The sequence below is a fragment of the Coregonus clupeaformis genome, chromosome 11 (genome assembly GCF_020615455.1).
Source record: "Coregonus clupeaformis isolate EN_2021a chromosome 11, ASM2061545v1, whole genome shotgun sequence".
In the NCBI taxonomy this organism is placed as follows: domain Eukaryota; kingdom Metazoa; phylum Chordata; class Actinopteri; order Salmoniformes; family Salmonidae; genus Coregonus; species Coregonus clupeaformis.
Window position 1 is genome coordinate 4,768,062 of NC_059202.1, and position 26,274 is coordinate 4,794,335.

Sequence of the window (26,274 nt, forward strand, 5' to 3'; positions counted from 1 at the left end):
TCCCTCCCTCCCTCCCTCACACCACACAACTGATCTCTCCCACCTCTTTCAAGGTGCTTTCAGTTCTCCCCCCGAGTGCTCTCACTCTTTTAGATTTTTCTCCTCACTGTTGTTTCTTCCTCACCTCCCTCCCTCCCTCGTTCACTTCCTCTCACGCTTTATGTCCTCTACACTTTTTCCTCTGTGTTTATCACCTCTCCCTCTTCCTCCTCACCCTCTCTCCTCCACTCTTCCACTCTTCGGCACTCTTTCCCTATGTTGTGGAAGTAGTTGACCCCTTTGTCGGGACCCCTCGCCGAAGACCTATCTTCTTCTGCCCATGCTGTTCCCCTGAAGGTAACGTAATCTATCGCCTCCCCTGCTGCTGGTTGCTGCAGGTTACCACGGCAACCGACTGCCGGGCTCCACAGAGCAGGGCTCCTCCCGCCTGGTCTCCTGAAACTCCTCCTCCTCTCCCTCTGTGTGCCCAGGCTCAGTAGATTTCCCCATGTCACCGTTCTGATTCTGCCATAGTCGTATCACACTACATTCAACACTACAGTACACACATTTATGTAGACATTTTGTGAACTTGCTGCAACGGTGTAGAAAAATAAGGACAGGACATGTCTATGCTACTGATGTACTTTCGGTTTGTTGAGCTGAGGATACTCAGAAACCTAGTTCACATTGCCACCAATAGTATTTTTAAAAGGTTTATTTACTGACAGTCTTGAATCAACCATGTAACAATGATGTTTCTATAGACCCGCTCCCAGATTAACTTGCCCTTGAGTTTAACAGTCTCAAGCAGAACATGTGAAACATATTTCAAAGCCCTCAACCCTAGTTAACGACTCAAGTAAACAACTATAGTGCACACCTTTTTCCATCATTCCAAGTAGCTGCAGCTAAAGCTCTGCTTCAGTGTGTGTTTAATCAACAGCATGTCCTCTGTTTGCTGTAAAACTAATGGACATCTGCACGACTGAGTGGTCTAGTCTCTCTATAGTGTGTGAAGGCTGCCAGACAGCCTCTGTCCCTCGACTGTAGTGTGTTACAACTAAAGACTGTGTGTGATAAGGTTGTGGTAAAGGTAACGAAATACCTACAACGTGTGACACGTCTCAGTTTTGCATATTCTACCAATATACAGATATGCAAGAATTTAGAACAAGAAAACATTTCTGGATCATCTCGTCTCTAACACCTGTCTGTGTGAAACTTCTTGAGAAAACTTCTGATCAATGTGGCAAACAAAACATGCCTGTGTGTGTTCTGTGCAATCTGGTTTTCAGGCTGGTGTGAGTGTGGTATATAGCTAACTGTGTGGCTCTTCTCTCCTGTGTTCTGGGATCCTGGGCTGAGGGTGGTGGACGAGGCGCAAAGAGAGAGGGAGAGAGAGAAAAGCAAGCACATTGTTGGATAAGTTAGCAAATCCACCTGTTTCCATCTTGTCCTGTCTGAGGAACCCTGCTTTGCCTCTCTCTGTCCTTGTCTGTTAATCAGCGAAAGCCGGCAGCAGCACACGAGAGCACAGCCATTCGATTTTTGTGTGTACTGTGTTTTTCCTTTTCGTTTTGCAAGAGACTCCACCACTCCAGCTAAGTACGTCATGCTGCATCAATGGTTTGCCCCCCAGTGTCTCATTGAAACCGCTTGGCTCCACCTGCGTGCGACAGATAGCATAGCATGGACTGGCCGCCTTTACAGTGGCACAAAGGTTCTCTGGCCCTTGGCTGCATTGGCCCTTGACTGCAGTAATGCATGCCAAATGCCAAATGAGGGCTTCCCCCTCAGGCAGACCAAATTGGAGAGTATGATGGCTTCACTATTGGTCCAAATGACAGATCACCGCCGCCACCATTTGACCCAGTAGTAGAAGGGAGTATGAAATAATTCATAAAATGGGTGTTATGAAACCACTCTGCATAAATAGGATCTGACAGAATCCTTTATTTCTGCTGGTGGTTCATTGTTGCATGTAGGATGTATAACTTCCATTGGGATAGAACACCAGAATAGTTGTATCTCTGTGTAAAATGTCCATAGGTTCAATGTGGTGGAATAGCCAGGTTTTCTGCCCGTACCTATGGCCCTCTCTGTAAGGGGGACACAAACACTGGTAGGAGACGACCACTGCTCTGAACATACCGTGGTCCTGTGTAGGACAGTTGGTAGAGCATGGCGCTTCCAACGCCAGGATAGTGTGTTTGATTCCCGGGACCACCTATATGATGATAATTTATGCAGGCATGACTGTAAGTCGCTTTGGGTAAAAGCATTTGCTAAATGGCATATATTATTATTATTATTATTATTATTATTATTATTATAGTACAGTAGCAGGGGTGTCTGTCGCAGAAGTTCAGATTGAGTGACAAACTCTAAACTTTGCAACACCCGTTTTTCTGTGCGCATTTTCCAAAGTTGAAATCTCCTCCACGCCATCTTCTGTGAGCCGTATAGCCAGAACATGCTGACCCCTGCTCAACAGTCCGTTCAATCATACCCACCTCATCATCCATTCCCATTACAAAGACATCTTGGCTTGGCTGTCAATGCATTGCCTGTGTCAGTGTCTGCATCAGACCCACCTAGAGCTTCCTCTGCCCTGCCGTTTCCCTCACTCCCCTTTCTGTGTTGCTTCCAGGGATGGGGAAAAAGGACGACCCCAAGCTCATGCAGGAGTGGTTCAAACTGGTCCAGGAAAAAAACGCCCTGGTGCGATACGAATCTGAGCTGATGATATTGTGAGTTAACCATTAATATCCTTTGTTATAGGCATACTGAATGTTAACTCTGCATCCATATTAGGTACTGTAACTAAAGGTAGAGAGACATCATTTAGACATACACTACCGTTCAAAAGTTTGGGGTCACTTAGAAATGTCCTTGTTTTGGAAAGAAAAACAATGTTTTTGTCCATTAAAATAACATCAAATTGATCAGAAATACAGTGTAGACATTGTTAATGTTGTAAATGGCTATTGTAGCTGGAAACGGCTGATCTTTAATGGGATATCTACATAGGTGTACAGAGGCCCATTTTCAGCAACCATCAGTCTTGTGTTCCAATGGCATGTTGTGTTTGCTAATCCAAGTTGATCATTTTAAAAGACTAATTGATCATTAGAAAACCCTTTTGCAATTATGTTAGCACAGCTGAAAACTGTTGTGCTGATTAAAGAAGCAATAAAACTGGCCTTCTTGAGACTAGTTTAGTATCTGGAGCATCAGCAATTGTGGGTTTGATTACAGAATCAAAATGGCCAGAAACAAAGAACTTCCTTCTGAAACTCGTCAGTCTATTCTTGTTCTGAGAAATGAAGGCTATTCCATGCGAGAAATTGCCAAGAAACTGAAGATCTCGTACAACGTTGTGTACTACTCCCTTCACAGAACAGCGCAAACTGGCTCTAACCAGAATAGAAAGGGGAGTGGGAGGCCCCGGTGCACAACTGAGCAAGAGGACAAATACATTAGTGTCTAGTTTGAGAAACAGGCGCCTCACAGGTCCTCAACTGGCAGCTTCATTAAATAGTACACCAGTCTCAACGTCAACAGTGAAGAGGCGACTCCGGGATGCTACACAGCGTTGTACGAGATCTTCAGTTTCTTGGCAATTTCTCGCATGGAATAGCCTTCATTTCTCAGAACAAGAATAGACTGACGAGTTTCAGAAGAAAATTATTTGTTTCTGGCCATTTTCATTCTGTAATCGAACCCACAATTGCTGATGCTCCAGATACTCAACTAGTCTCAAGAAGGCCAGTATTATTGCTTCTTTAATCAACAGTTTTCAGCTTTGCTAACATAATTGTAAAAGTGTTTTCTAATGATCAATTAGCCTTTTAAAATTATAAACTTGGATTAGCAAACACAACATGCCATTGGAACACAGGACTGATGGTTGCTGATAATGGGCCTCTGTACGCCGTTTCCAGCTACAATAGCCATTTACAACATTAACAATGTCTACACTGTATTTCTGATCAATTTGATGTTATTTGAATGGACAAAAAAATTCATTTTCTTTCAAAAACAAGGACATTTCTAAGTGACCCCAAACTTTTGAACGGTAGTGTAGATTTATGACATAATTTAGACTTTAGACAAAGTTCAGGGCCACAGGTGTAATAGTTGGGCCGTAAGTCTGGCTTTCTGTCCCCCAGTGCACGAGAACTGGAGCTGGAGGATCGTCAGAGTCGACTGCAGCAGGACCTGAGGGAGCGCATGGCAATTGAAGGTGAGGACCGCCATTTTTCAATTCAATAAATCTTTATTGTCCCTCAAAGGGCAATTTGTGTGCAGCATAAAAAACATGAAAAAGCGGGACCATGGGAAACAACATCCATGGTTTCATCAAATTCTAACTACCTCAGAGTGAGACTCTTTTCACTTTCCTCTCCACTTATGAGCTCTCCACTTATCTGTCCCTCTTTCTCTCTTTTACACCCTCCTCTCCTCCTAAGACCACCTGAAGACTGAGGTGGAGCTGGCGCGGGAGAAGCACATCCTGAATGAGATGCTGGAGGTGGTAGAGCAGAGAGACTCCCTGGTAGCCCTCCTGGAGGAGCAGAGGCTCAGGGAGAAGGAGGAGGACAAGGACCTGGAGTCGGTCATGCTCTCCAAGGGCTTCAACCTCAACTGGGCCTGAGGAGGAGAGAAACTAGACGCACCATCCACCCCCACTCAGATAATACACTACCCCTCCCCTGTGTCAGGGCTCAGTGAAGGCCCAACCCATGGTCCCATGCTTGGTCCCAGATTCCTCAGCAGAGAATGTATACAGAATGGAGTTGTCCTATCACGGCCCTTCTGTTGGTGAATGTGTGCAGAGTTGGCTCCTCTGTTGGAGCAGTCTAAAATGTTTACATATCTACCCTGCCATCAGGCAGGCATCATTACCTACAGTGATCTCACCTCACGGTGGGAGGAGCAACTACAGCCTGGACTTTCTCAGAAGTTCTTTTGACGTTGTTCTCCAGAACGGGGAACTTACCTTCTCTTGGGAGAATGTTTTAATTTTTTTTTTCTTTTAATATCGATCACGCAAAGGGAAGAAAGAGGTTAGGTCCTGCTGATATAAAGGAATTCAATGTATGATACTTTTTTCTGTGTATTGAATGTGCATAACACAACACATTAAAGAAGCGGTGGTTTACCTATCGACTGTTACAGGGTTTCTGTAGAAAGGGGAGGAGTGGACCGAAGCCTCTGGTCTCACTCTCATCCTATCAGTCTCAACCTAACCTCATGACATCCTCTGCCATTCTGAATGCTGACTGAGGGAGGGACATCCTCTGCATTAGCTGGCTTTCTCTCCAATTACACACTGGCTTCCATGTTCTGAGGAGCCAATGAGGATGACACTCTAAAAGGCCCTTTATTTTTTTGCACAGAGATTCACACTAAGAGTCAACACTAAGAATCGATGGAATCTGGACACATAGTCGTTTTCAATTGTGTATTTATTAGCATTGTTTTTACAAAGAACCTGAATTAACTGTTTTTGGTATTTTCTGTGTTCATGGAAGAGAGTGCCTGAACTGGAGGCTCGACAGAATGCACTTGTGCTCTCTTTATGACATTGACAGCAAGGAAACTAACTGAAAACTTCATCACCCAGAAGCCAGTGCGTGTCAGGACTGTATGCTGCTGCAGGCTCATAGAGAAGCATATCCTGTGTTACAATGTGCACGTTTTGTCATTGCAGCCGACTTTTATAGGCGAGTCGGGACTGACTGATCTACAAATCACCTTGCATCATAAATAACTACTCAATATTATTTGTAGCTCAGTCAGTCAGTCACTATTTGCCCATGATACATCACAGTTTTGATGCTCTCGAACACTACCATTGTCTTTGACTCTGAAGGTTGTGCTGGTGTGAATAGTTAGCCTGTAGCATAGATGAATTGACACGTACACTTCCGCAAGCAACCCACTTGACACATCTCTTAGGCTCTTAGTTCTGAGTGATCATGTGGCCTCTCCATCCGATGCCTTTCACTGTATATCACATATAAAAATGTAAGTTTATATAATCAGTTGCCCTTATTCAATACTAATTGGCATATACCGTGAAATATCCTCAGTGTAGGTTAAAAAGAGAAAGACATAACAGTCCAGTTAATTTGATCTCAGAAGGGGGACTTACACAGTATATCAGTGCATTGTGTTATCATCATAATGCCATAAGTGAACTGACACATCACTAACTGGTGTCACAATACAGTTGTGTCAGTGAATATGTTGCAATATCAAAGGGATAAACTACAGAACTCAAGCACAGCCTCTGGCTTTGCTGTCCCTGGGGCTGAGGTATATGACCTGCTTTGGAGCAAGATGCCCTTTTCATTTGTTTTAATATTTTACAGTTTTATTTTTTGAGTTTTAAACTTTTATGTATCCCACCGGGGTACATTTCTAACTTTGTTGTTAAAATCCTTTTTATACAACTACAGGTCGCCAAACAGCAGTCATGAGTAGTAGTGGAAACACGAAGTTGCTCTAGTAAACCGCTTCTATTCAGTCACAGGAGCATGTACATTTGTTTGTCATACGAACCTACTGGCCTTTCTGCCAAACTGTAAACCTTTGGTTGGTCACCGTTTTTTTGCTGTAAAGAGTTACACACAGTGAGAATTTGAGTAAGAATTAAACGGCGCTGTGAATACAAAAAAGTTATAACATTTCAAGGCTTGTTGTTTTAGATAGTGTGTGATAAGTTTGACAGATTTTATTGATATTTATTAACATGTGTGCAAAAATGTATCATATGTAAAGAAAAATGAATCCTAATTTTTAAAACACATGGAAGATATGTAAATGCTTATTCATGTAGCTAAAATGCATAGGGTGTTGGATGTATGCTGAAACGGCAATAAAACAATGCAGTTCTTTTAAAAAGTATTTCTCCTTTTGTGAGTAAGCTTTTATATAAAACCTATTACAACTGATTTTATATAGAAATATGAATATTGACCTTAACTGTCCTGCATAGTATGATGCCCCTTGTCAGTTCCACTTATTTGGTATATTCCAGAACGAACAACGATTTGGAACGTTCAGATGAAGGTGCTATGTAGTGTTGTTTATAAAGAATAATGCTAATCTTTGCTGTGAGACCAAGGAGTCCGCTTACACTGTACTTTGATTATAAAGGTTTATTTATATCACAAGATTTCAGCATAAGTTTACAGATGTCTGCAGGCATCTGGAGAACAGCGACCCAAAATAATATGTTTGTTCTCACCTCCTTTGTCTCAACCATGTATTTATAATCTTTACCATGATATGGGTGGTTTCCCATACAGACCAATCACCTGTCTCCACACAACAGACTTCCTCTGTTCTATGGGGTGTCCCCCATAAAACTGCTCCCCAGATGCTCCCCTAAGCTGAATAAACATCCTCTCAGATACCATTTGAAAACGTTAGCAAAGTCATACATTCCTCAGATACCACAGTAGAACAAACATGCCTCTAACATGTAGAATAAGGAATCACCTCGGCTCTATGCATTTCTATCTGCAACGTTTGGCTACTGAACTTGGTCCGGATTCTCTAATGAATGGCTCAGCTTGAATAGTTGCCCAATTAAAACCAGGAGTGCTTGTTCTATGACAAAGGCTACATCAAATAAGGACAACTGTCTCAGAATCTACCCGACGTGACATAATGTGTAACATTTACCTGTGACAAATTAGTGAAAGGTAGTCTAATTTTCACTTTCACTTTGTACTCCAATTGGGATATACGTGCGACAAGGAAAAAACCTGGCATCTATTCTTTACACTACTGACAGATTTTGATCCAAGCCACCTCCTGGTTGAAATGTCCACTCCGGTATTTCTGTGTATCACCTCTGTACAAGGGGCGGGTGTGTGCAGTCGAAACGGAAAAGTTTTTAGACGCCCAAAGAAAAAGACAGCTGCAGTTAGGAGAAATGATTGCGTCTAGTTTCAGGGATTGTCAGGTAAGATAACCAATGACCAAGGCTGCGTGTTATGTATTGCATAGTATTGTTGTTTAAATTGAATAGACTATGATATCGGGAAAGTAAAAAATAGGCTACATCCCACAGGTTGTTTCCTTGCATAAAGCTACTGCGCTATTGATTGATTGGCCATGTCAAATTTCAGATAGAGGTTAACAGTTGCTTTATTTACAATGGAGAAGTTACATTTTACAATATTGCCCTGTCTTTGTCGATAACATCAGTGTGTATGGAAGCATGACGGCAAGCTGCATAGGCTACTGTAACTTTTGTAGGCTACATTTCTATCGCGATAAACGATTTTCTATTGCAGTAGCCTAGGCAGCGAAGGTGTTTAGAGTTTTATGAACTGATGAAGACACATGGACTTTGGCCGAGGGACACAATTTTCCTGCACACGCTAAAATCCTGCTTGATAACAAGTCTCCTAAGGCTAACAGTTTATAGTTTCCTCTCAAGGGACATAAGGTTAGTGTAATAACAGCTTTCTCTTTCCTTAGGCTTGGAGGGCAGAGGGTCTACCATTGTCCACATCCAGCAATGAGGCCTGCAAAATGTATGATGCTATACTCACTCAGGTAGTCATTTCATTAGCGCTGTCTACACACACACACACACACGTTTGTTTTACTATCCTTGTGGGGACCAAACAATTGATTCCCATTTTCCATAACCCCAAACCTTTAATACTAAACCTCTTACCCTAATTGTAACCCAGTGGCGGTTGGTGACATTTAGATTAGGGAGGATGGCCTTATTTCTATTACAGCATATTGGATGACTCATTCATATCCTATTCACCCAGCTCAATGTAACAATCGATAGGTTTAGGCTACTACATGATACTTGAATTTGCCCTATAACCATCATGAGGTAGCTACAACCTAGCCTACAAATGAACGTTTATAACGTAGGTGCAGAGGTTGAGACAAATTGGAGTAATCAAGGTGACAGACAGTGACACATTCAATACCGCCAGCATCTAGCTGATCAGGGGTGTAATCAGTAGTCCAAACAGTTAAACTAAAATGAGACTTTCTATTGGACAAATTCAGGCAGGTCCATCCCTGTTCCATTAGCTTCGGTTTAGGAAACGTTTTGCAACAGAATCAGTGGAATGAAAACATCCCTGATCACCCTCACACACAGATAACTTCTGTAGCAGCCACATACAGTGTCATCACTTTGCTTCTTGTATAATTCCTTCTCGAATCTATGCGCTCTCCTCCTTTCACCTTTTCCCTTCGCTTGTCAACTTCAGTGCACGACACGAACAGCTGTCTGTGACCAGGTGAAAAACTTCTCCAAGCCAAACCTTCATACCATAACTGCTAACGCTAACCACTACACAGCCTATATCACAGCCTCGTCCATGTGCTCTCTGCTGCTGCTGCTTCTCAATTTTTGAAGAAATGAATTTAACTGTTCAATTATTGTCTTTCTCTCTCTTTGAGTCAACAACTCACCACACGTTATGGATAAGAGCGTCTGCTAAATGACTAAAATGTAAAAAGGATAACTTTTTCAAATGTTTCACTTTAAAAATTTCTGAAATTCACTGAGTAGGATGGTCCTCCCTTTCCTCCTCTGAGGAGCCTCCACTGTTGCAACCCTAAATCTAACCCCATAGCCTAAAATAGCCTTTATCCTTGTGGGAAAAAAACACACTCACAAAATGGTAATTATGTATAATTGCTGACATAAACCTAACAACTTACCGGAGAGAGAGAAATATGTTCTTTTTTATGATCTGAACACATTCTGTTTATTTTTTGGGTGTGGTTATCTTAAACCCCAGTATGTAACCTGGCGCAATGATGAGACCCTTGGAGGAATCGAGGGATGCATCTCTGCAGTCAAGTCGGCTGACCCGGACTTTGGTATGTAAGAACATAAAACATAAAAAGATAGCATTGTGTGGGTGTTAAACCCTTAGTAGGTCTGCACAGAATCATATTCAGCCCATAAAGATACGTTATTAACAATCATTGGGAAGAGGTTACTGGAGCATTGTTAAGGCTATAGCAATGACACTCAGTAGGCTACATTCAGGACTTCAGTCTAAATACAGTACAAAATGGTAACATTGAGGATTAGGCTAACATTTGAGTGTAGTACAGTGCTGTGAACTTCCCAGTCTGAAATCAACCCTTGCCTTATGTCAAGACACTTCTCATAGATCTGAACGGAGCAGATGGGTGTAACCAATCTGGTGGAAATTCTACCTACCTAGCCTTTCAGATGACGAGGTGGAGCCATGGCCATATTATTTTACATCCATACAATTCTTTCAGATCATTGAGAAGTGTCTAGGATTGGAGCTATGAGGTTGAATTCCAACTATCCGATGTTAACTCTGAGGGTCTACATTTATCACTACTAGCTTTTGAGAGAAGAGTGAATGAGTATCTAGGGGTAGAGGCTAGGGGTTGAGTAGGCCTTCAAACTTATCAAAAGTGTCCCTGTGCCCTGTAGTGATGGGTCATGTGATAAGCACGGGGCTGGAGCTGGTGGGGACGGGGAGTTCGGTGCGTCTGAATGAGCGCCTGGCCAGCGCGGTGAAGAGGACCGTAGAGCTCAGCCAGATCCAGCAGGACATTACCACCAGGGAGAGGCTGCACGTCAGGGCCATGGAGCACTTCTCCAAGGGGTGAGAACCAGGGAACCACTGGAGATCTGAGAGAGATCTGGGCCCGTATCCACAAAACATCTCAGAAAACGTCCTAGGACTCCTGGTAACCTGTTTTTAAGACCAAAAAATAAACTCCCAGCTAAGAGTAGGTTTTAGGATGATGGTAGGACTGCCCAGACAAACTCTGAGCCAGGAGTAAAATCAACTCATAAAAGTTTCTCAGCTGGTAATCACGACAGTTTGAGTTACCGCAAAGGAAAGATGGTGATGACACTCTTTGACATTGTTGCAAATGATGGGGAATAACCAATCGCAGTAAGGCATCACCATCTGTGAACTCTATAGGTAACGGGCTTCAGACAACCACGGTGAATGTGACTGTACATCAAATGTTGCAATGGTAAAAAGTTTGTTCTAATTTTCACCTGACACAATCACTTTACCCACTCTTAATTATTGCCTAATATGTTGGCATGCATTACCAATTCGGATGGTTGTTAAAAGCAGAATTTGGACAATATTACCATTATGTCAACACACTTGTCACTCCCGTTTAACAACTCAGAATCGCTTTGGTACAGTAGTGGTGTATTCATTACATAAACCGTTTACCATTTAAGAACCAAACAGAAGCAAACGGAAAGAAGCGGGGAGGGCCCTACCTGAGTTTGTCCAATAGAAACTCTCGTTTGCGTTTTCCATTTGGAGTGACCGGTTTCTGATGCAAAACGTTTTGCAACAGAATTGGCATAATGATTACACTCTAGGCATCAAGTCACTTGCCGATAATGTTGCATACAACGTTGCATACAAAGTTAACATAAGCCCTAGATGCCTTCAATTGGCCAATTTATAGGCATGCCCAATTTAGAATTTTTTTACAATGTGATGTTGTGTTCCAAAAGGATAACTTGAAATAACATGATGTAGGTAATTAAATAATAAAAAATAAAAACATGTTTATTTATTAGCCTAGTTGTTATAAATATTCAAGCATATATAATTGTGAAATAGACCTCGTGAAATCATTGTCAAAAACGCAAGAGATACTGTTACATGTAGGTCTAGATTACTTATGGATTGATCATATAGAAGTATCAAAACATTTTAACAACTCCAAAGCAATTGCATGTGGCGCAGGAACCACTGACTCACTGGATTTTTCTATTATCAAGACACCTGCTAGTAACTTAACTGATTAGGACAGCTCATGTGGTCTCTTAAATATGTAGACTAGGTGGGAATCTTATGACTAAAGAGGCTTCATGCATAGCTTTTATTTTTACCCATAAGAGTAGGGCATTTTCTACTCTGAGACGGTTTGTGGATACAGGCCCTGATTTACTTTGTTGATCCCAGGGGACAATAGAAGTGTCATAGCACTGAGATTGAGGTCCAAATCTTGGACAGCAGAAGAGATTCCACAAGCGTAAACAAAACACATCTGTTTGGCTCGTCTTGAGTAATAGCATTGGAACCGGGTCAAAGGAAATCCCTGGAGGATTGAGGTCACCCAGCAAAACAGACCATTCATACACCAGTACCTTTGTTTTTACCACGGGACTCAGCCTTATGACTACGCCACATGCTTCTAAAAACAGTTCCTTCCTTAAAAAGTCAACACATCTAGGCAATAGAGTTATAATATTAGTGTCCAAGAGCACAATTATGTAGCACAACTCCAATCTAAAACCAAGGTAACATTTCTCATTTAATCTAATGTTGATTTGCTTTCATTGCGTTCCTGTGGTTTTAATCTGACTTGAGACAATAGAGAATAACTACTGGCTGTCCCCTGTAGGAGTTTCCCTAAGGCATGTGACGTGTGGGAGGAGATCCTGGTGGAACATCCTACTGACCTGCTCGCCCTGAAGTTTGCCCACGACGGCTTCTTCTACCTGGGGGCCCAGACCCAGATGAGAGACTCTGTGGCCCGGGTGCTGCCTCACTGGAAGCCCCACATGCCTCTCTATAGGTAGGGTTTACACAATTGCACGTGGGTCTTCTTTGTACTCTGAGGATATGCTATTGTTAACTGTACCAAGGGTATCTGATTACCCTTGTCGGGGCATTGTGATAGGTTCATGGCATTTACTGAAGAAAAATGTCATGCAACTTGTAAAGTGTTGGTCCCATGTTTCATGAGCTGAAATAAAAGATCCCAGAAATGTTTCATATGCACAAAAAGCTTATTTATCTCAGATTTTGTGCCCAAATTTGTTTCCATCCCTGTTAATGAGCATTTCTCCTTTGCCAAGATAATCCATCCACCTGACAGGTGTGGCATATCAAGAAGCTGATGAAACTGTGGGTTTGCACAACCGAATAATTTCTGCACACACTGTCAGAAACCATCTCAGGGAAGCTCATCTGTGTGCTCGTCGTCCTCACCAGGTTGTTGACCTGACTGCAGTTCGGCGTCTTAACCGACTTCAGTGGGTAAATGTTCACCTTCGATGGCCACTGGCACGCTGGAGAAGTGTGCTCTTCACGGATGAATCCCGGTTTCAACTGTACCGGGCAGATGACAGACAGCGTGTATGGCGTCGTGTGGGCGAGCGGTTTGCTGATGTCAACGTTGTGAACAGAGTGCCCCATGGTGGCGGTGGGGTTATGGTATCGGCAGGCATAAGCTATGGACAATGAACGCAATTGCATTTTTATCGATGGCAATTTGAATGCACAGAGATACCATGACGAGATCCTGAGGCCCATTGTTGTGCCATTCACCCGCCGCCATCACCTCATGTTTCAGCATGATAATGCACGGTCCCATGACGCAAGGATCTATACATAATTCCTGGAAGCTGGAATTGTCCCAGTTCTTCCATGGCCTGCAAACTCACCAGACATGTCACCCATTGAGCATGTTTGGGATGCTCTAGGTCGACATGTACGATAGCGTGTTCCACTTTCCACCAATATCCAGCAACTTCGCAAAGCCTTTGAAGAGGAGTGGGACAACATTCCACAGGCCATAATCACCAGCCTGATCAACTCTATGCGAAGGGGATGTCATGCTGCATGAGGCAGCGCGACATGGAGCGTGAACATTTCTGATCCACACCCCTAGCTTTTTTAAAGGTATCTGTGACCAACAGATGCATATCTATATTCCCATTCATGTGAAATCCATAGATTAGGGCCTAATTTATTTATTTAAATAGACTAATTTCCTTATGAACTGTAACTCAGTAAATTCTTAGAAATTGTTGCATGTTGCGTTTTTATATTTTTGTTCAGTGTACTTTAGACTTGAGACTCAAGGTTTGTCGGATATAGCCTTCTTGGTAATACCATAATTTTCATATTATGTGAACTCTTGAGGGCCATTCTAGTGAAATAACTCCTTAAGGCTTGTAGTAATCCGTCAGAGGCTCCGTCTCAGCTACATAGTAATTGCCTCTGTATATTAGTGCTTATGGTGATCAACAATCGCCACTGGCAGTCAGACCATGAAAAGAGTCCCAACAGTTGATTCAAATCGAATGATTCCATCGATTTTTCTAAAACAAGTTGATGGCTATTTATTATAACAAGGTGTTTATAATTCATCCTTAAATGCACTACACAGAAAATAATGAACTAGCTAGCTAGCCTCGGGTCTGGTATTGCTATAGCACTGCTTTTATTCTTGTACTTTTGCCTGCAGCTACCTAAAAGGCTTATATTCCTTTGGACTTCTGGAGACTCATTTTTATGACCAGGCTGAGAAAATGGCTAAAGAGGTAAGATGTTCCTCGCAGTGTCAATTTGCCATGGAAATTATTTGCAGCTGTAAATCATTCATTCTGTCATCATAAAATGGTCTCTGCTGGTTAAATTGCCATCAAGGTTGGACAATCAAACCACATTCAGAAGACATCTATTATTGTGCAGAAGTTTCATTGGCATAGGCAATCAACTCTGCTGGACTGGACTGACCAATGTGCTACCATCAGAGGTAATTGGCATAGACATGGTCCAGTGAAAGTCCTTCTCCTCTAACCTCTGCCCTCCAGGGCCTGGCTCTGACCCCGGAGGATGCTTGGTGTGTCCACTCTGTAGCCCACGTCCACGAGATGAAGGCAGAGGTGGAAAAGGGCCTCAAGTTCATGGAGAGCACAGAGAAAGACTGGGCGGTGGGTTGTCATCACGAGTCCCTCTGCTGCATGTCATTCAACACCTCAATATGGCCTGGTACCAGATCGGTTTGTGCTGTTTTGCCAACTCCTATGGTCATTGTCACGCCAATGCATACAGCTCTGGGACCAGGCTTCAACTATCTGTGTAAATAGGTAATGAATGAGATGTTTTCATTTGCAGGGATGTGACATGCTAGCCTGTCATAACTACTGGCATTGGGCCCTATACTTCATCGAGAAGGTACATATTGATGAACCGCTCCAGTCAAGTGCACTGTTATCAGGCAGAAGGACTGTTGGGATACAATTTATATTTGTTGTACCTTCCCGTGGGTTCTCTGAAGTGTAATGTTGATTACAGTAGGACATTACATTTGTATTAGTGTGCATTATCTGTATAATTAACTTTGACTCATGCTTGTTTTTCAATTTTTGGGATTTATTTGTGTTTTCTCCCTCGCAGGGAGAGTATGATGCAGCTCTGAACATATTCGACAGCCAGGTTAGTGCTCTCAATAAGTTTTCATCAAGACTAATTTGGCCTCGTAGACGGTGTGCCAGAGGCCGCCCAAGAATCCTACCGTAGCAGCACTTATGGGAGCAGCGTAAAAGCAATATGGTGTGGTAATGTTGTACTGCTGAGTGCTGCAGACTGGGGGTCCATGTGTCAGTCAGGTCTAAAGTCAAAAATAGAAGTTCAATCTGTTTTTGTTCAAAAATAATGAACAAATCAGGGCCGTAACTAGGGTTGGCGTTTTATTGAGGTCTGAAAGTCCCCGCAGCAATGCTCCTACATCTATTGGAAAGCCTTCACAGAAGAGTGGAGGCTGATATTGCAGCAAAGGGGAGACTAACTACATATTAATGCCCATGATTTTGGAATGAGATGTTTGACGAGCAGGTGTCCACATACTTCTGGTTCAGTGTGTATGTATGTATGTATATATATGTACAGTTGAAGTCGGAAGTTTACATACAATTAGGTTGGAGTCATTAAAACTCATTTTTCAACCACTCCACAAATTTCTTGTTAACAAACTATAGTTTTGGCAAGTCAGTTAGGACATCTACTTAGTGCATGACACAAGTCATTTTTCCAACAATTGTTTACAGACAGATTATTTCACTTATAATTCACTGTATCACAATTCCAGTGGGTCAGAAGTTTACATACACTAAGTTGACTGTGCCTTAAACAGCTTGGAAAATTCCAGAAAATGATGTCATGGCTTTAGAAGCTTCTGATAGGCTAATTGACATAATTTGAGTCAATTGGAGGTGTACCTGTGGATGTATTTCAAGGCCTACCTTCAAACTCAGTGCCTCTTTGCTTGACCTCATGGGAAAATCAAAATAAATCAGCCAAGACCTCAGAAAATACATTGTAGACCTCCACAAGTTTGGTTCATCCTTGGGAGCAATTTCCAAACGCCTGAAGGTACCACGTTCATCTGTACAAACAATAGTACGCAAGTATAAACACCATGGGACCACGCAGACGTCATACCGCTCAGGAAGGAGACGTGTTCTGTCTCCTAGAGATGAACGTACTTTGGTGCGAAAAGTGCAAATCAATCCCAGAACAACAGCAAAGGACCTTGTGAAGATGCTGGAGGAAACAGGTACAAAAGTATCTATATCCACAGTAAAACGAGTCCTATATCGACATAACCTGAAAGGCCGCTCAGCAAGGAAGAAGCCACTGCTCCAAAACCGCCATAAAAAAGCCAGACTACGGTTTGCAACTGCACATGGGGAAAAAGATCGTACTTTTTGGAGAAATATCCTCTGGTCTGATGAAACAAAAATAGAACTGTTTGGCCATAATGACCGTTATGTTTGGAGGAAAAAGGGGGTGCTTGCAAGCCGAAGAACACCATCCCAACCGTGAAGCACGGGGGTGGCAGCATCATGCTGTGGGGGTGCTTTGCTGCAGGAGGGACTGGTGCACTTCACAAAATAGATGGCATCATGAGGAAGGACAATTATGTGGATATATTGAAGCAACATCTCAAGACATCAGTCAGGAAGTTAAAGCTTGGTCGCTAATGGGTCTTCCAAATGGACAATGACCCCAAGAATCCTTCCAAAGTTGTGGCAAAATGGCTTAAGGACAACAAAGTCAAGGTATTGGAGTGGCCATCACAAAGCCCTGATCTCAATCCTATAGAAAATATGTGGGCAGAACTGAAAAAGCGTGTGCGAGCAAGGAGGCCTACAAACCTGACTCAGTTACACCAGCTCTGTCAGGAGGAATGAGCCAAAATTCCCCCAACTTATTGTGGGAAGCTTGTGGAAGGCTACCCGAAACGTTTGACCCAAGTTAAACAATTTAAAGGCAATGCTACTGAATACTAATTGAGTGTATGTAAACTTCTGACCCACTGGGAATGTGATGAAATAAATAAAGGCTGAAATAAATCATTCTCTCTACTATTACTCTGACATTTCACATTCTTAAAATAAAGTGGTGATCCTAACTGACCTAAGACAGGGAATTTTTACTAGGATTAAATGTCAGGAATTGTGAAAAACAGAGTTTAAATATATTTGGCTAAGGTGTATGTTAACTTCTGACTTCAACTGTATATGTATACAGTACCAGTCAAAAGTTTGGACACACCTACTCATTCAAGGGTTTTTCTTTATTTTTACTATTTTCTACATTGTAGAATAATAGTGAAGACATCAAAACTATGAAATAACACACATGGAATCATGTGGTAACCAAAAAAGTGTTAAACAAATCGAAATATATTTGAGATTCTTCAATGTAGCCACCCTTTGCCTTGATGACAGCTTTGCACACTCTTGGCATTCTCTCAACCAGCTTCATGAGGTAGTCACTTTTAAATTTAAATTAACAGGTGTGCCTTGTTAAAAGTTAATTTGTGGAATTTCTTTCCTTAATGCATTTGAGCCAATCAGTTGTGTTGTGACAAGGTAGGGGGGTATACAGAAGATAGCCCTATTTGGTAAAAGACCAAGTCCATATTATGGCAAGAACAGCTCAAATAAGCAAAGAGAAACGACAGTCCATCATTACTTTAAGACATGAAGGTCAGTCAATCCGGAACATTTCAAGAACTTTGAAAGTTGCTTCAAGTGCAGTCGCAAAAACCATCAAGCGCTATGATGAAACTGGCTGTCATGAGGAGCGCCACAGGAATGGAAGACCCAGAGTTACCTCTGCTGCAGAGGATAAGTTCATTAGCGTTACCAGCCTCAGAAATTGCAGCCCAAATAAATGCTTCAGAGTTCAAGTCACAGACACATCTCAACATCAAACGCATTAAGAAGGAAAGAAATTCCACAAATTCACTTTTAACAAGGCACATCTGTTAATTGAAATGCATTCCAGGTGACTACCTCATGAAGCTGGTTGAGAGAATGCCAAGCTGTCATCAAGGCAAAGGGTGGCTACTTTGAAGAATCTCAAATATAAAATATTTGGCTCTGTCGTAGCCGGCCGCGACCGGGAGACCCATGGGGCGGCGCACAGTTGGCCCAACGTTGTCCAGGGTAGGGGAGGGAATGGCCGGCAGGGATGTAGCTCAGTTGGTAGAGCATGGCGTTTGCAACGCCAGGGTTGTGGGTTCAATTCCCACAGGGGGCCAGTATGAAAATAATAATACAAAAAAATAATGTATGCACTCACTAACTGTAAGTCGCTCTGGATAAGAGCGTCTGCTAAATGACTAAAATGTAAATGTAAATTTGTTTAACACTTTTTTGGTTACTACATGATTCCATGTGTTATTTCATAGTTTTGATGTCTTCACTTTTATAGTAAAAATAAAGAAAAACCCTGGAATGAGTAGGTGTGTCCAAACATATTAGAGGTCCGAACCTCGGTGTCCTCGTGTATGTAGTTACGGCCCTGGAAAATATGAAAACTAAAGCTACATGGTGTCTCTGGAATATATGCTGTCATTTTATAATATGCAATACAGCAGTCAAATCTGCCCTTTATTATTTTATTGGTACATTGGGAATGGATAGAAAACTACTGTATAAATTCCAGAAAGTAAAGCAAATATGAGCAAATTGATATTCCCTTGTTGGAGAGGCGTTTTAAGTCACCCATACGGCTGCAGTCTGTGTACTGAACAGAAGTGACTGTTTCCCCTCAGGTGTCTCGGCGCGGTAGGGCTTCAGGGGCCATGTTGGACACTGTGGACGCCTGCTCTCTACTCTACAGGCTGGAGATGGAGGGTTAGATGCTCTTACTACTCTAGTCTTACTGTTACACTCAGCTGACTGTGTGTGTGTGTGTTATCTATAAACCTGTCTTCAATGTTTGTGTGTCTTGATTTACTTTATTCCTGTGTGTCAGGTGTGTGTGTGAAAGACCGCTGGCGGGAGCTGCAGCAGCTCACAGAGCCCCACACTGACGACCATGTGCTGTTGTTCAACGACCTCCACTTCCTCATGTCGTCGCTGGGAGCCAAGGAGTCCGGGGGAGCGGCCCAGTCCCAGCGCCTGCTGGAGGGCCTCCGGGAGCGGGCCAAGTGAGCACCACACCACCGCTACCACCGCTGGCTTATGAAACTCCCACACAGCCCCCTTACATAACACATGAGGAGAAAATGAGTGGGAGTATGGCAGGGACTGGGGGGGGGAGCGAGAGAGGGAGAAGCCTCAGAGTGGAGAGGGAGAGCAGGGCCGATCCCACAGGTGGTGGTGTTTACGTGTGTGGCTGTAATGTGTTCTGACACCCCTGACCACAGGCTCTATACACTATGTTCCTCAGCGAACCACCCCTTCTGTGAAAAAATCCAATCCTGGGCAGATGTCATGTTTCTGAATGTTACGTAACAAGAAAATGTAGCGTGGAGGCTGCCAAGGCACCTTTGGGCCAATGCAGCTTTTTGAGAGGGGAAAAAATCAATTCCCAAAGTGAGGAGAGGAAAACTCAACTCCATTATGCTGGCCGACTGGGCTCTTACAGATGTATGAGCTTTTGGTAAATTGATTTTGTTCACTTAATGCTTTCTGTTATGACAATTTTCTTCTGGAAAATCAAACAATTCTAAGTAGCCAATGTCACCAGTTGAGTGGATGGTAGCAAATAGACTTGTTCTTTACGTGCCTCAAACTTAGCAATAGTGGTTCTTAAATGAATGTTGATCCATAGAGTTGACTGTAGTAATCCTTTGTATCTCATTTGGTGTTTCTTGCGTTGTTTGGTGAGCTCTCCCACCAGCCACACACACCATTACGTTCAAACACCATGTGTCTTTATAGATCACCTGATGTTTACCACCACCATTTGTCTGCCCCTAGTGGTCGGGAGTATAATTCTCAGAATAATACCAAAATATAAGTTGCACCCAAATTGGCTCCAACACTTTCCTTAGACCATGACATATAGAGTAGGCTACCCATAGAAATAGAATGTCTCAATAATTATACTTGTCGTTTATTTAATTTATTTGAGGCATCCTTTGTTTCCGTGTTTGTGAACAGTGATGCATGCATAGTTAGAAAACATTTGTCACTCCACAATGATACCAAAAACAATAACAAAAAAATACATTGTGGACCACTCAAATTGAGTTTTGAGACACCTAAAAACAATCATAGTCAAAAATGGTACAGACGTCATCTATAATGCATTACATCATCTATACACGTATGCATAAACAAAGCAAAGTACAGTGGATGAAAGGACAAATAGGCACTTATAAAAGAAACATCTCCGTTGGAGGATAAGGTGGCAGGCTTTGGCGCAGGCATTTACATTATTGTTACCAAATAACATTTCACAATCTATTTTCATCAATACCGTTAAAATGTTCATTTTATGCTGGACAGCTGACAAAGAGCATCCCTAATTTCGTTGTATAACCCACAGTAAAGCAAGGTATGAGCTTCAGTTTCAATGGAATCATCATTACAAAAACTACATACACATTTAAAAGGTAGGGCACCCGTGGCTTTACACTGTAATGATGGCACCAAGGGCACGACTCACATGGTTAGCTTCGTACTTAACAGACACATTGTAATTCAAAAATGTATTACTTGTACTCACTGACATCTCATATGGCAGGACCACAGGAGAAAATGAAAGGTGTTCTAGGCATTGTATAGTTCCTATAGTGTACTACCTTACTTTTGTCTACCTTGATATTCAGGTTCCATTGTTCACACCAATATTTAACATTTCTTGAAGCTCATCTTCAGTTTCAGAGATCAATACAATGTTATCTGCATATAAAAGAACAGACACTTGTTCATTGTTTAGACAGACACCCTTTTCTAGGGCTTTGATGGCCAGAGTGAGATCATTAATATATATTGAGAACAGAATAGGTGATAAAATGCTACCCTGTTTCACACCAGTGTCTAGGAATCATATTGGAATGCATAGTCTAGACTAGAGATTTTATGAAACTAACTCTGTCTGGTGTGATGTATTGTCGTTTTAGAGTTTCACATTTTTCTCTCTTCTGCATTCACATGCAGTAATGCCCTACAGTATCCATTATTAAATGTTAATCCTACAACGTTTTGTAAATCCATTTTACCTTTAGTCTGGCTGTGTAATGATGAAACCCTAACGTTTATGGCCATGAACTGTATCTGACAGTACAGAATAAATCTCAGACCTAATCTTTATAATTCCAATATGATTCCTGGTCCTGTGTGGCTCAGAGAGTAAGAGCATGAAGCTAGTAACACCACGGTTGTTGGTTCCATTTCTGCAGGGATCACATACAGTTCAGTGAGAGCGTACATTTTTTGTAAGTTTGCATAGGGCTTTTGACAACTCCATTGTCTTCGATCTTCTCCTGCTGTGTGTCCAGTGTTCCAGAGGAGAACTACCAGCACCAGCTGGCTGGCAGCGTGGGGCTGCCCATGTGTCAGGCCCTGCTGGAGTACGACCAAGGCAACTACAGCCGCGCCGTGGAGCTCCTGCAGCCCATACGCTACCGCATGATGGAGATAGGAGGCAGTGATGCGCAGGTGAGCCCCATTTGTGAACAATCAGGGGGGTTTTCAGGAGCGCTATGGGCTTTGAAGCCTATGCCTGGACTAAAAGGTATGTTCAATGGGGAATGTCTTTCAAAAGTGCTTTTTAGGCCAGGAATAGTTATAATCTATGTCAGAGAAAAGGACCTTTGATATACATTCACTGAGGCATTCAGGCTATAGCAGTCTGTGTTTCTAATAGGCCTTTATGGATGGGAATGTAAAGTGCAATAAAATGTAAAGCACAGTGCAATGAGTGATTTTAAATAATTTTACCCTGTGTTAATTTAACCACAATGCAATCGTCCATAGGCAAACAATCCCTATGTAGGTACGACCATAGAAATAAGAATGAATAGAACAGGCTTGGAAACTCTGACCCTGGCAATATACTGGTAAACTCATGGGTACACTCACAATGGCTGCCTGGTATTGTGATGCAATAATTTTGGAATGTTCTATCAACTGATGCTGGATTGACATGGTAATGTAGAATGTTCATTCAAATTATCCTAACTGATGTGGCTCATGCAATGGAAATCCAGAGGAGTAGTCTGTGGTAAAAACATCTATTGTGTCTTGTGTGTACTGTAATTGCCTTGTTTGTTCCCATTTCTCAGAGAGATGTCTTTAATCTGGTGCTGATTCACGCAGCCATGAAGTCAGGAGAGACACATCACCAGACATTAGCCAGGTAAAATACCTTGATGAGCTGCCTCCAATTGAAAGGCTTTTTGCTCTAATTTGCTATGTTATTAGCCCTGTGGTAATTTCAATACTGTGTCACTGTGATTGGACATTGACGTAGATGCCAAGCATGTTCCTTTCTCAAAATAGACATTGATGAGAAAAAAAGTGTTAGGTTCTGAACAGTTAAAAACTCAAGCGCACAACTAGTAAAAGCTCAAACCAAGTTTATTCAACCCACTGGGTGCCTCAGCTGCAATCACACTTTGCACGTTATCAAACAACCATTTATATGTCAGGACGAGATTAGGGGTGTAACTTCTCAGAACTACTATGTGTTGCCCAATACTGCCTAGCTGTTGTCTTCGTGGTTGAGCAGTCTAGTAGCAGCTCCTCTTCATCCGGTCACTTCTCCATGATGTTTACAAGTCACGTTCTGTTCACCTTACTCAACAGACCTTGGTCATACTCTGTTCCCCTTTTCTCTCATAGTAACTTTCCATACACAACGTTCCTATTCACCCATCAAATCAAATCTTATTTGTCACATACACGTGTTTAGCAGATGTTATTGCGGGTGTAGCGAAATGCTTGTCCTTTTAGCGCCGACAGTGCAGTAATATCTAACAATTTCACAACATATACCCAATACACACAAATCTAAGTAAGGAATGGAATTAAGAATATATACAGTGTGGAAAAAAAGTATTTAGTCAGCCACCAATTGTGCAAGTTCTCCCACTTAAAAAGATGAGAGAGGCCTGTAATTTTCATCATAGGTACACGTCAACTATGACAGACAAAATGAGGGAAAAAAATCCAGAAAATCACATTGTAGGATTTTTAATGAATTTATTTGCAAATTATGGTGGAAAATAAGTATTTGGTCAATAACAAAAGTTTCTCAATACTTTGTTATATACCCGTTGTTGGCAATGACACAGGTCAAACGTTTTCTGTAAGTCTTCACAAGGTTTTCACACACTGTTGCTGGTATTTTGGCCCATTCCTCCATGCAGATCTCCTCTAGAGCAGTGATGTTTTGGGGCTGTCGCTGGGCATCACGGACTTTCAACTCCCTCCAAAGATTTTCTATGGGGTTGAGATCTGGAGACTGGCTAGGCCACTCCAGGACCTTGAAATGCTTCTTACGAAGCCACTCCTTCGTTGCCCGGGCGGTGTGTTTGGGATCATTGTCATGCTGAAAGACCCAGCCACGTTTCATCTTCAATGCCCTTGCTGATGGAAGGAGGTTTTCAATCAAAATCTCACGATACATGGCCCCATTCATTCTTTCCTTTACACGGATCAATCGTCCTGGTCCCTTTGCAGAAAAACAGCCCCAAAGCATGATGTTTCCACCCCCATGCTTCACAGTAGGTATGGTGTTCTTTGGATGTAACTCAGCATTCTTTGTCCTCCAAACACGACGAGTTGAGTTTTTACCAAAAAGTTCTATTTTGGTTTCATCTGACCATATGACATTCTCCCAATCCTCTTCTGGATCATCCACATGCACTCTAGCAAACTTCAGACGGGCCTGGACATGTACTGGCTTAAGCAGGGGGACACGTCTGGCACTGCAGGATTTGAGTCCCTGGCGGCGTAGTGTGTTACTGATGGTAGGCTTTGTTACTTTGGTCCCAGCTCTCTGCAGGTCATTCACTAGGTCCCCCGTGTGGTTCTGGGATTTTTGCTCACCGTTCTTGTGATCATTTTGACCCCACGGGGTGAGATCTTGCGTGGAGACCCAGATCGAGGGAGATTATCAGTGGTCTTGTATGTCTTCCATTTCCTAATAATTGCTCCCACAGTTGATTTCTTCAAACCAAGCTGCTTACCTATTGCAGATTCAGTCTTCCCAGCCTGGTGCAGGTCTACAATTTTGTTTCTGGTGTCCTTTGACAGCTCTTTGGTCTTGGCCATAGTGGAGTTTGGAGTGTGACTGTTTGAGGTTGTGGACAGGTGTCTTTTATAGTGATAACAAGTTCAAACAGGTGCCATTAATACAGGTAATGAGTGGAGGACAGAGGAGCCTCTTAAAGAAGAAGTTACAGGTCTGTGAGAGCCAGAAATCTTGCTTGTTTGTAGGTGACCAAATACTTATTTTCCACCATAATTTGCAAATAAATTCATTAAAAATCCTACAATGTGATTTTCTGGATTTTTTTTTTCTCATTTTGTCTGTCATAGTTGATGTGTACCTATGATGAAAATTGCAGGCCTCTCTCATCTTTTTAAGTGGGAGAACTTGCACAATTGGTGGCTGACTAAATACTTTTTTCCCCACTGTACATATATGGACGAGCAATAACAGAGCGGCATGGACTAAGATATTATAGAATACAGTATATACATATGAGATGAGTAATGCAAGATGTCAACATTATTAGTGACTAGTGTTCCATTTCTTAAAGTGGCCAGTGATTTCAATAGGCAGCAGCAGCCTCTAATGTGCTAGTGATGGCTATTTAACAGTCTGATGGCCTTGAGATAGAAGCTGTTTTTCAGTCTCTCGGTCCCAGCTTTGATGCACCTATACTGACCTCACCTTCTGGATGGTGAACAGGCAGTAGCTCGTGTGGTTGATGTCCTTGATTTATCTTTTTGGCTTTCCTGTGACATTGGGTGCTGTAGGTGTCCTGGAGGGCGGGTAGTTTGCCCCCGGTAATGCGTTGGGAAGACCGCACCACCCTCTGGAGAGCCCTGCGGTTGCAGGCGGTGCAGTTGCCATAACATGCGGTGATACAGCCCGACAGGATGCTCTCAATTGTGCATCTGTTAAAGTTTGTGGGTTTTAGGTGCCAAGCCAAATTTCTTCAGCCTCCTGATGTTGAAGAGGCTCTGATGCGCCTTCTTCACCACGCTGTCTGCGTGGGTGGACCATTTCAGTTTGTCAGTTTGTTCATTGACCCTTAACATGTACATTTATTATACATGTAACATAATCAATAAGTTCTAATATAATGACAGGAATATGTTCATTTCATGTTAGAACCCAACAAAGGTGAATGGCTAAATACACATGATTTGTTTCTCCGTTTCACCATATAATACACATGACTAAGAAAATGGTCCTCTCTCTGTCCAGTAAGATTTTTATGTTTTCTCTCGTCTTCGGCGCACTCGTTTGGGGAGTAGAAGAAGTAGCAAGATCTCGATAGTGCAGTCTTGACTGTTGAATTTAATCAGTATGTTCTCATGGTTAAGCGTGTCCTTATTGACACCCCTGAAGTCTGTAAAATACAGAATGTCTGGGTGCAATACAGACACAATTCTCTGTATACTGTGTTGAGTACACTGTGTACTGTATCTGTTGATTACCATTGCTGAGAGCCTTTGTTCTCCAGTTAGATGTTCTACTTAACTCAAGCTAGAACTCTCCTTTGTCTTGTGTTGTGCTGTCCTCCTGGAGATGTCTGTTGGTGGAGCGAGAGGCAGCCAGGCCCAACTCTCCCCTCACTGACCGGCTGATCCAGAGAGCCCATGTCCTGCATGCCTAGCCTGGGCACAGAGGGCCTAAAGCTGGATGTCACGGGGTCTGGACCAGGGGCTACTGCAGAGGTACCCTATCCAAATTGACTGGATGTTTGGCTGAAGAATATGGCCTTTACCTAATAAAAATGATCATCTGTGTAATCATCATGGTCCATTATCAAAATGTTCAATATCCAGTGATGTTTTCTATAACTGTGAAAATGTTATGATTAATTGAATGTTGTTCTGTAACACTGTAAATGTATGTCATAAAACAAATGTTATTAGCAAACACACTTTGAAATATAATACATCATTTTCAGAATATAAAATCCTCATGTCAATATAAATCATGTTTAAAACTATATATATATATATATATATATATATAT

The 26,274-nt window shown here is 42.3% G+C and overlaps 2 protein-coding genes across 11 annotated transcripts in view; both read left to right on the plus strand.

The window, feature by feature from the left end:
* Positions 1–6,894, plus strand: part of mical3a (microtubule associated monooxygenase, calponin and LIM domain containing 3a) — a 133,405-nt gene extending 126,511 nt beyond the window's left edge. For 6 of the 9 annotated variants that reach the window (XM_041890603.2, XM_041890605.2, XM_041890606.2 and 3 more), the window contains 3 exons: positions 2,633–2,732; positions 4,155–4,228; positions 4,455–6,894. In XM_041890603.2, the coding sequence (XP_041746537.2) occupies positions 2,633–2,732; positions 4,155–4,228; positions 4,455–4,639 (359 nt within the window). In that variant the 3' untranslated portion in view covers positions 4,640–6,894. Of the gene's footprint in view, positions 1–270; positions 337–1,488; positions 1,588–2,632; positions 2,733–4,154; positions 4,229–4,454 lie in introns of all 9 variants that reach the window. The other 3 variants (XM_041890602.2, XM_041890604.2, XM_041890601.2) reach the window with 2 other exon arrangements.
* Positions 6,895–7,854: 960 nt separating this feature from the next.
* ttc38 (tetratricopeptide repeat domain 38) lies at positions 7,855–26,221 on the plus strand. 2 transcript variants are annotated; one of them, XM_041890598.2, is made up of 14 exons: positions 7,855–7,963; positions 8,485–8,562; positions 9,783–9,864; positions 10,460–10,634; positions 12,418–12,591; positions 14,269–14,344; positions 14,618–14,737; positions 14,922–14,981; positions 15,204–15,242; positions 18,874–18,955; positions 19,077–19,251; positions 21,553–21,712; positions 22,339–22,412; positions 25,783–26,221. In XM_041890598.2, exons 1-14 carry the CDS (start codon positions 7,934–7,936, stop codon positions 25,877–25,879), a joined length of 1,422 nt encoding a protein of 473 aa, XP_041746532.1. In that variant the 5' UTR covers positions 7,855–7,933; the 3' UTR covers positions 25,880–26,221. The 2 variants fall into 2 exon arrangements, with proteins under 2 accessions (XP_041746532.1, XP_041746533.1); XM_041890599.2 differs by having other exon boundaries at positions 7,856–7,963; positions 25,821–26,219.
* The last annotated feature ends 53 nt before the right edge of the window (positions 26,222–26,274 follow it).

Excerpts from the sequence above, each read along its gene's own strand:
- ttc38 (XM_041890598.2), top strand. The coding sequence starts at position 7,934 with ATGATTGCGTCTAGTTTCAGGGATTGTCAG. Across the intron at positions 14,345-14,617 it reads CTGAGAAAATGGCTAAAGAG|GGCCTGGCTCTGACCCCGGA; the intron begins GTAAGATGTTCC and ends TCTGCCCTCCAG. Across the intron at positions 18,956-19,076 it reads CTACAGGCTGGAGATGGAGG|GTGTGTGTGTGAAAGACCGC; the intron begins GTTAGATGCTCT and ends CCTGTGTGTCAG.